General features: G+C 32.5%; 1 protein-coding gene across 1 annotated transcript; it reads right to left on the bottom strand.

Moving 5' to 3' along the window:
- Nucleotides 1-3,968: 3,968 nt before the first annotated feature.
- On the bottom strand, nt 3,969-9,380 carry LOC129898773 (methylsterol monooxygenase 2-2-like). The gene is made up of 7 exons (XM_055973443.1): nt 9,274-9,380; nt 6,803-6,940; nt 6,388-6,533; nt 5,272-5,391; nt 4,966-5,178; nt 4,792-4,872; nt 3,969-4,251 (listed from the first exon to the last, which is right to left on the bottom strand). Exons 1-7 carry the CDS (start codon nt 9,301-9,303, stop codon nt 4,170-4,172), a joined length of 810 nt encoding a protein of 269 aa, XP_055829418.1. The 5' UTR covers nt 9,304-9,380; the 3' UTR covers nt 3,969-4,169.
- Nucleotides 9,381-10,557: the final 1,177 nt, after the last annotated feature.

Below are 10,557 nucleotides of genomic sequence, written 5' to 3'. Positions count from 1 at the left end.
TACCTCAAACTTCAATAATTTCAGCGAACTCAAAAGCCAACAACGAAATCACACAAAGACTCAACTTTGTTTGTAAGAAAATATATGCAGAAGAGGGAGAAATTCGATCATAAAAAATGAGAGGAAAATCCTCAATTTCTAGACAACAAAGGGTAGTGTGAACATGTGCTTATTGTGGCTTATCGGAAATGTCACAACCCTTTGAAAAATTCACAACCCTTCACAAAAGTCACAACCTTTTAGAAAATTCGCAATTCTTCAAAAAAGTCACAACTTTTTGAAAAAGTCACAACCTTTCGGTACGGTCATAATCTTTTGGAAAGTCACAACCTTTCGAAACGATCACAACCCTTTAGAAAAGGCACAACCTTTCGTAAAGGTCACAACCTTTTATTTCTCATTCACATCTTCAAAACCCAACAATCCCCCACATGAATGGGGAATGACTATTGTTAAAACATATGCATGAAAAACTGTGTGATTCTTAAATAAAGATTAATTGCATCTAGATAAGTAGGTTTTTCTTTGAATTTTCCAGAGTGAACATATATCGGATATACTCGGTCAATTGATAGATTTGACATCTTTGAACCGTCGAGCTTTGATGTATATCTAGACAACATAAGTCACACAATTGACCATTTAACTATTTTTGATTCTCAGTGTTTTGTTCGTTTCAGCCATGAACACTTCTTGGTTCATAAGTGCGTAGAGAATTGGCCTTACCGGATTCTCCTTGAAGCGACTTACACTTCACACTTACATAGGAGATTTCTAAATGTGTTATCCCGTAGATACACCATTTGATATACCATGTGTATCAAACTTAGAAATCATTAAAAAGTCTTAATACTTTTATCCTTGGTACTAAAAATTGTCTCATCATGAGAATAGACCATTAGATATTATTTTGACAATATTGAACCATCATCAATGACTTTGTTTGATCTCCTTGAACGTAGATCTTGGGATCTCCGACATTCTAGATAGAGTTACCGCCATGATGATTTGTACTCGGCCATAGTCCCATTCTCGTTGATAATCTCTCAACTCCCTCTCTAGTTAGGCCTTTTGTAAATGGATCCAACACATTATCTTTTGACTTTACATAGTCAATTGTGATAATTACACTAGAGAGTAGTTGTCTAACGATATTGTGTCTTTATCGTATTTGACGAGTCTTTCCTTTATATATCATGCTCCCGCCCTATTTATTGCAATTTGACTATCACAGTGCATGCATACTGGTGCCAAAGACTTGGGCCAAAAAAGAATTTCTTTCAAGAAATTCCGAAGACATTGAACTTCTTCATTGGCCTTATTTAGAGCGATAAGCTCATATTTCATTGTAGAGCGAGCGATACATGTCTGTTTGAAAGATTTCCAAGAGATTGCTACTCCACCAAGAGTAAATACATATCTACTTGTGGATTTTACTTCATTTGACCGGTGATCCAATTTGCGTCACTATATCCTTTCAATACTACTAGATATTTGTTATAATGCAAAATATCATTTTGAGTGTGTTTTAATTACACCAAAACTCTTTTCATTGTCATCCAATGAGTTTATTGAAATTACTCGTGAACCGATTCAGTTAACTAATAGCACATGATATATCTAATTGCGTACAATTCATGATATACATCATACTTCTAAATTGCATAATCTGATTGTGAATCACTTTCACTTTCATTCTTTTGAAGTGCAAAAGTCACATCTATTGGAGTCTTAGAAGTACTAAAATTCAAAATCTTATACTTTTGAAAGTACCTTTTCAATATAATGGGACTATAACAACTGTAAACCTTGCTAGAAGTCCTTTTCAAAACGAACTTTCCATAACTTTCAATTTTTGTTGTTGCAGAATTATCCATGAACATAGTCTCATCGGGTCCAATAAGAACATATAAACCAAATGTTACTTTATAACACAAAACATGACATATGCTTTTTCATCAATATTCATGTCTATACAAATAATTGTATTAACAAGTATATATATATTTAATTTGGTAGTTATCATATACTAGTAAAAGAGAAACTCAACGACCAAAATATACTCCAAGAATTTTTGTGGGTCTAAGAATGTCAATCAATTTTATATCTTGTGCTTCCACATTTAAATTAGACACCAAGTCTAATTTTGTCTTTAACACAAGCAAAGAACCCCCCCCCCCCCCACACACACATTTTAAATATAATCTCAAAAATATTTTTCAAGTATTTGAACATAATTTTTCACATATTTATTTTCTCATGTTTTCAAATGTATACAATTAAAATACTCATTGACAGCATGTAACCTCTTTTGAAGATAATATTCTATAAAAGAAATTGTTGCGCTTCCATTCCCTTTGACAATCTTTACAAAATGTCAAAGTTTAATTCATAGAGGCACCTACGGCAGACACAAAATTATTAATTTTATGTCATTATTTATTTTTGTCACAATTAGACAGACTACTTAGTATTTAAAATACCAACACTAAAGACTGCATCTTTATACAACTTGTTTCTAGTTTTGAAGTTTTTATATTCTTCAAATCATTAACCGAATGAACTTTGACTGTTGAAGAAGTTTTTATGACTTCAAATCAATTTCAAATTCAAACGGAGTAGAAAATCAAGAGATTTTAATCTCTAAAAACCAAAAATACAACATTGTACATATACGAATATGTGCCACATGATGCATTTGTTTTTCATGAAACAGTTTCATCTCCTACCACCACTAACAACACTTCATGGGCCCTTTCCTAATGTAGCTAGTAGGTAGATTACTAATAAAGTGAAATGGTGCCACAACATCATTTCACTCTTTTCTCCAATAATTGTGTGGCAATCAATCCTTGGATGTTGGCAACTTTAAATAGGTGGAGTATAAAGACATTGTCTTTCCTTTATTGATACTATATGTGACCAATTTCACAGTTTTACACAAAATACGTCCTTTCACACAAAATGGTGTCTTTTGGATTACAAATATTTGTATAATCAGTGGGGAAAATAATGTCTAAATTTCTTTAGAATTGCTATTTTCTGTATCACACGACTTTGCCACATTCTCCGTTTGCCATGGTTTCGCCAAAAAACCATATCTTGATTTCTTGTTTCTCTCCGCATCAGAATGTTACTTCAAATTCTGAAATTTAATGGACGGTGAAATTTTTATATCTTCAAACGAAGTATCAGACCATCGAATGCACCATTTCACCAAATCAGTGCATTTTGGATTTTAGTTTTTCTAGAATCATCATTCGATGAATTAAATCTCTTTATCGTTTTGCTTCAACAAAGCACAATCAAAGTTAGCAGATCAAAAACAATAAAGCTGAAAAGAAAAAATAATATTCGAATCCACGAAATTCACTGTGTGTCCTTAAGAAATTTAACCCCCTCGTTATACCCGAGGTTATGAATTATTACCTCCCAAGATAAACGCATAAACTATTAAAAAAGTGGTAGTATCTCAAACTTCAATAATTTCAGCGAACTCAAAAGCCAGCAACGAAATTACGCAAAGACTCAACTTTGTTTGTAAGAAAATATATGCAGAAGAGGGAGAAATTCGATCATAGAAAATGAGAGAAAAATCCTCTATTTATATACAACAAAGAGTAGTGTGAACATGTACTTATTGTGGCTTATCGAAAAGGTCACAACCCTTTAAAAAATTCACAACCATTTACAAAAGTCACAACATTTCACAAAAATCGCAATTCTTCAAAAAAAAATCACATTTTTTTTAAAAAAATTACAATTTTTCAGAAAGTCACAACTTTTCGAAACTGTCACAATCTTTTAAAAAATCACAACCTTTTTGAGCTGTCACAATCTTTCGTAAATGTCACAAACTTTTATTTCTCATTCACACTTTTAAAACCCAACAAGAAGTGCACAAGTACCTATTAATTTTGATATTATTTTTTTGTATATCTGTGTATATAATTTAAAGAAGTGTGATATATTTCAAGAGAACCCCTCAATCATATCTATCAGATTGGGGAAGCTGATTATTGTGAAAGATATTTCTTGTTACAAATAATTTTCTTCAAAATTATGTCATGCATATTATAATTAATTCTTGCATTACAATTTGTTCAGTATCATTCTCACACCCAAGAAGGCATCATAATTTTATTCCCCCCCGTACTTTCCCATCTTGTTTACATTACTTTGCCCTCATTTTCATGTTCCTGCTCCTTCAGCATCTTCAATTTTCTGTAACCCTTGTCAGTACCAAATAACCTAACATAATAAAGAGATCAGTCAAATCAATGAATTCTGCAAACATCTCTTGATTGTTCAAACAACAAAAATGAAAAAATTTCATCATTGAGATAGAGGTCTCAGTGGCGTAGCTACGTTGATTTAAGGGTGATACTCGGACACCACTTAGTCAAAAAATTATATTGTGCATATAGAAAAGGAAACTATTGAGAATATAATTAAATAATAAAACTATACTCTCTCTAACAGCTTAAGCTTTTATGTGAGATGGTCACACACTTCAATATAGTATTAGAGGACGGAGCTAGAGCGTCGGCTACGGAATCGGTCGAACCTAGAAGCTTTGAATATGTACAGAATATAATTTAGACCCCAATAGCTTAAATACTTATACAAGAGATTTACTCAACTTTATCTGAAGTTGCAACATATTTTCTCATTGTTCCCACAAATTCACAACATAGAAGGTAAATTTAATGGCCATTTTCCTAGAGAAGTTATCTTTGTTAAACTACACAAGAATATTAATGACAAAAAGGCAATGAATGGAAGCATTACCAGTCCATGTAAACGAAAGTCGATGAGTAGTTGCCAGACTTTGTGTAGAGAAGTCGATGATGGTAATCATGAAAATCAGACCTGGGAACAAACAATAGCAATTTCAGGAACATCGTTCACAACGTGTAAAACAGATGAATACAAATGAATGATTTCTATGAGTAATGTACAAACCCCCCATATAATGGCAAGAAGTTTGACGGGCTCCAAGGGAAATGGTATCCAGAATGTGCCTCGACTGTCTCGAGGACTCTAAGTGAGACCCATAAATATAATGTTATCAAATGAGGCCCCGTGATTGCAGGACCAATTATTGTAGCAAAACCAAGGAAGAGAATTTCAGCAGGGTGAGCATACTCAGATGTCAAACCAAATGGTGTCGCATACCTAGAGTTAACAAGCAGAAGTACTTGTGACTTTCATGGGAGAAAAAGTGAAACTCGAAGAATTTAAGTAGAAAACATAATGCGGTTAACATACTCATGATGGACACTGTGGACATGCTTGTAGAGCCATTTCGTATGTAAAATCCTGTGTCCCCAATAAAATACAAAATCCTCCAAGATGAAATAGAATAAAATTTGCGATGAAATCACTTTCCTGCACAAAAAAAGAAGTATTTGCCATTTACCTTGATGAATAAATAGAAATTATACAACTACTACGCCTCAATTCCAAGTTAGTTGGAGTCGGCTGCATGAATCCTCATTATCCACATTGTTCCATTTAGACCAATCTTAATCTAGTTGACTATATGTTTTACTAACATACAAATCACTAACGTAGATTAGAAAGCTCCTTACAAACTTTGTATTTGTGTAAGCATACCACCATAACTAGAATTGTAATCCCCAATTAATTGGTATCACCAATATAGGTCTTTTCTTTTCCGCTGTATCATATTTTTTCTCTAAGTTTGCATGAATTTAAGGGATGTTAGATCTACCTTGTCCTGTTTTAACACCTTCAACCACCATGATTTTGCCCACCTATATACCGGTGATCTCAATGTCCACGTAGGACATGAGTCACATGACTAGAGTCTAGACCATCTCAAGAAAACTTCTTTCATTTTATCCTCTATGTGAGGCTACGTGCACCTTCTGTCGAATATAATTATTTCTAATCTAATAAAGCTGCACATCTATCTTATCATTCCTTCACATTTTTCAACAATATAATCATCTTGTGGATATGTTGGACCATAGAGGTCTAACATTTATTTCCGAACAACGTTGTCAATCTTACAAATGTCCATGTAACTTGTATTTCACATGGTACGTATCCTCCTATCACATAACGCTGTGGTACTGCTTCTCCAATTCAGTTATCCTATTTTGATAACCGTAACCCCCTCTAATTTCACATCGACTTTACTTTTCTTATGCTGCCTAAACATGCAATGCATATAAATTCAGTCTCACAAAATGGTTTTATGGTCTTGTTGTTGGGGCATTGGATTCTAAAAACAAAACTATAAAGAGATAGAAAGCAAAAACAAAAGAAAGGAAGATTGCAAGACCAGAAAAAGGTATACAATGAATATGTGTTGCCATCACACAACTAAAGCTTGGTATATAGAGAGCCAGAAAATACCAGGACGGCAATGGAAGACTAGATCGCATCCCCATGAATTTAAAGAGGGGATAAGTAACTATCAGGATTGGAAGATTAACACAAAAATGATATATCAGCAGACGAGTAATGCATTTCTCCTGAGCTTCCGGGGTGTTACTCTTTTTCTGCACAAAAAGAGGTCAAGAATGCAACAAAATGAGAACTCATCCGAATAATGACAGAATGAACAATCGTGAAACATCATAACCAGTTTTCATCAAAGTACTTGTGCTAAACTCAAATGCTCTAGCGCAAATTCAAATCTTTGTATCAAGAAACTGATGCAAACCAAAACAGAACTCGTGCACGAGTCATAAGTCGAATACTATTGATGTTTGGGATCATTTTAATCAAGAAATATCACTATTCCATTAGAAGAGTCATAAAGTAATACCTGAATTTTGTACTTGCCAAACCACCCTGCCTTTTCAAAAAGGATGAATGGGAGTCCAGACAAGAAGAAGGCACTCTCATGAACAATGAAACCTCCAAGAGAAGTCAATTGGAAATCACTGAAATTTGCAAGAAGAAACTGAAAAAAGAAACAAAAGGCCATTAAAACAGGTAACTAGTACCTCATTACTCTCTAAATAACAATGAGTGCACTAGGATGTGTGTTTTTTCATGCAAGTCTCAAACATTTTACTGCGGACAAATAGTGAATGCCAACAAGCTTTAACTATTGTAGTGTTACGAGCCATTGTTTCACCCGTGCTTTTTTCTTCTTACCTGAACTTAGAACCGGCCTCTCCGCCTCCCCCTCACCTCTCTCTCTCTCTCTCTCTCTCTCTCTCTCTCTCTCAAAGCAGCTCATTATGGGGTTCGAACACCAAAGAGGGCATTAACCTTCAATTTTTGGGAATATCAAACTAATACATCAGCCCAAAGTTTCACTGAAAAGATTTGTTCCGACTCCCCTGAATGAAAATTGCATGTCAAAAACTTCTAAACCTGAGATGTCTATAGTCTTTTCACGTGAAATCCTGTTTCCAAACCCTCTGCCACTACATAATAACAAATGTATCAACATCTGAGCTCCACCTATATAAAACTTAGTGGAGCTCAACCTGCCCCGCATAACTCTAAACCCGCCCTGCGCCGCCTAACTGTAAACCTACTCCGCCCCACCCTATTGCCATCCCTACTCACGGGTGCTATACAAACTCCTAGTTCATCACATTCAACCATGTTCAGATAGTGATTGCGTCCGGCTACTAGTCCCGGAGAGTGTCAACCATCATCCCCTGATGGATTGAAGCTCAAAAGATCCTGCTTTCTCCCTTAATCAATGCTTTATTGCTTCTACCTTATTTCCTTATTCCTCCTCCTTGTATCGAATACTTTTAATTTTTGATGGGAAAATATTTCACGTTTACCTTTGTCTCCAAACTTTACTCTTTCAAAAATATATTCAGACAATCATACGCCACAAAATGACTTATTTTCCAAAAAAACATTTCCTCGGAAAATATCTTCAGTCTACCATCCCCTGATGCAAAATAAAAAATATCCTGCTTTTTCCCTTATTGCCTATGTCCTCCTCCTGGTATTAAATATTTCTTTATCTCATAACAACAGAAAATAAAAACACTTCTTTTCTGAAAAATATTTTACAGGTAGAAAAGTTTACTAAAATCAATAATTATGTTAGTGTTTTGATTTAAAATAACAATTTTAGTACTAAAGATTCATAATAATGTTGAGTGTACAAAAGTGATGTGAAATTTAGAGTCGAGACAAAAGGAAAATGAACAAGTTTGTCATTTTCCCCTTTTTGATGAGAAAAAAATCATTTCCAAACAATCATTCGCCACAAAATAACTTCATTTTCGAAAAATATTTTCCTGGAGACCAAATGCACCTCCAAGTAACTTCCTGAAACTTGAAAACCAACGGAATTTCTTAAAATTGACCGTAATTCCACATTGATTATGTCATCTCCGCGATTCGATGCCATTTCACTCATAAATGCACTGTTTCTAAGTGCACCAAACTTCACACCCCTACACCTAGCTCTACCCATAAAATCCTGTTTTCACTTTCATTTTTTTAAAATAAAAAATATTTTTTCAAATTTATCCTAAATTTTTATTTTTATAAAATAATCCTTTTAAATTATATTTCATTTTTTAAAAAAAAAATATTCAAATTCTAAAAATTTATTTCAAAAATATAATCAAACACTAATCAACTCCAATTTGAATTATTATTATTTTCATAGCCTAACATCCACTTATTTTCTGAAAAATATTTTACTGAAAAAAAAAACAATTTATTATAAAAAAAATTCAATAATTATGTAATAACATCTGACAGTATTTTGATAAAATAACATCTTTAGCTAAATGTGGGTGAAAATATTTTCTGATATACAAACACATTTCCGATTAACTTCCGGCGAAAACTCAAAGCCAACGGAATTTCCACGGCATATCTAAATAATTTTATTTTTTTTTACTTATTATAGCTTCAATAAAAATGCATGGAGAAAAGAAGTTATGAGAACAACAAAAATTCAAGTCAAAATCAAAAACCCAAACGCATCTGTTCATACTTTTTTTTTAAAAAAAAAAAACTGGGGGCAGAGAAAGAGATATTAGGAAGTGGAAAATCAAACCCTCACCAACAAAGTAAAAGTTCATCTAAATCCCCGCATCTATTCATAACTACTGCTACATATAAATGTTAATAATACAAAAACAATGTTGTGCTGCATTTCTCATAAACGCACAAAACTGAAACAGAACAGCCGCATTGAAATAGAGAGGCAGAATGTTGGTTTAGAAAAAAAAAATATAAAACTTTCTACCGCTAATTAGGTAGAAAAAAAAAATGGATGGGAGAAGAGAGAGAAGAGAATAGTACCGCCCAAGCAGATTCAATCATGGAAGCCATGGCTGAAACTGTGAGGAATCCATCGATTTAGTTCTATATATAAAGGGTAGACTAGGAATTTACAACACAATAGTAGAGTTTTAGGGGGTAGGTGTCTAATAATGTTTTTTTTTTCTCCATTCTAATTTGCTTTAAAATATTGTGGTATTAGACATTTGTTGATCGTTTGGCTATAAATATTTACAAATTATAAAAAAAATGTGATTTTATTTTTAAAACAGGTTAAAAACAAAGTTTATAAATTGGGACAGATGCAATAATAAATATATGAATGGTGATAGTCCCTAGATGTTTTAACCTTTTTATTTTTGGTATTATTTAATTAGGGAAAAGGTATAGATTCCTTGTGAACTCATTTTGAAAAGTCAATTATACACTTAAACTTTATGAATGACCTATTACATATTGCACATATCAAAAAATAAATTTATTACCTATCTGAAACGTCAGTATATTGCATGCGTCAAAAGTCGATTTTATTATTATTTTTTTCTTTCATAATTTTCCCTTTTATTAACCATATTTTTTATATTAACTAACCTAATTAATCTAAAATCTCAAAATAATTATGATCTTCTCCATTATTGAAATCTCTCCGTCCCCATTCTAATGTTTTGCCCGGAATACATTCACAACAATAATGTTTAGATCGGGATAAACTAATGTCTTTTAATGGTCAAGCTTTTTTTCTTTCCTCAGAGTTGGGATCTCACTAACCTCCTTCATTTCAATTTTTTTTGAACAATTTGTCATTATTTTTTTTGAAGTCAAAATTTTGTGTGTAGAAAATAGTGAATTTTTTGACAGAAGCACTTAATTCTTAAATGAGTCTTATACAATGTCAATTAAAATTAATTAAAACTTAAATATACATATCGGACACCAAATTAAAAATAAATAAATCTCACATGTGATATTTTTGTATTTTATCTAAGAGCATGTTTGACATTACTGTTAATAATTGTTTATTATTATAAGTACTTTTCTAAAAAGCTAGCATTTTTCGCATTGCTGCTGTAAATTATTTATTTTAGAAGCACTCTTTTTTTAAAAAAAAACTTTTGAAAATGTGTTTTGAGTAAAAAAATTGTGTTTGACTAATTCATTTGAAAAGTGTTTTTGATAAGCAAATTGTATACGACTAATATTATTTTTATAAATGCTTTTGAGAGTTAAATTATTAAAAGTGACAAATATCAATGTACTTTCATTATTAAGATTATTTTTAAAATCTATTATTAAAATTTTATTTTT

Source organism: Solanum dulcamara, chromosome 8, assembly GCF_947179165.1.
Source record: "Solanum dulcamara chromosome 8, daSolDulc1.2, whole genome shotgun sequence".
Lineage (NCBI taxonomy): Eukaryota > Viridiplantae > Streptophyta > Magnoliopsida > Solanales > Solanaceae > Solanum > Solanum dulcamara.
This window is presented reverse-complemented; position numbering and strand designations above follow the sequence as displayed.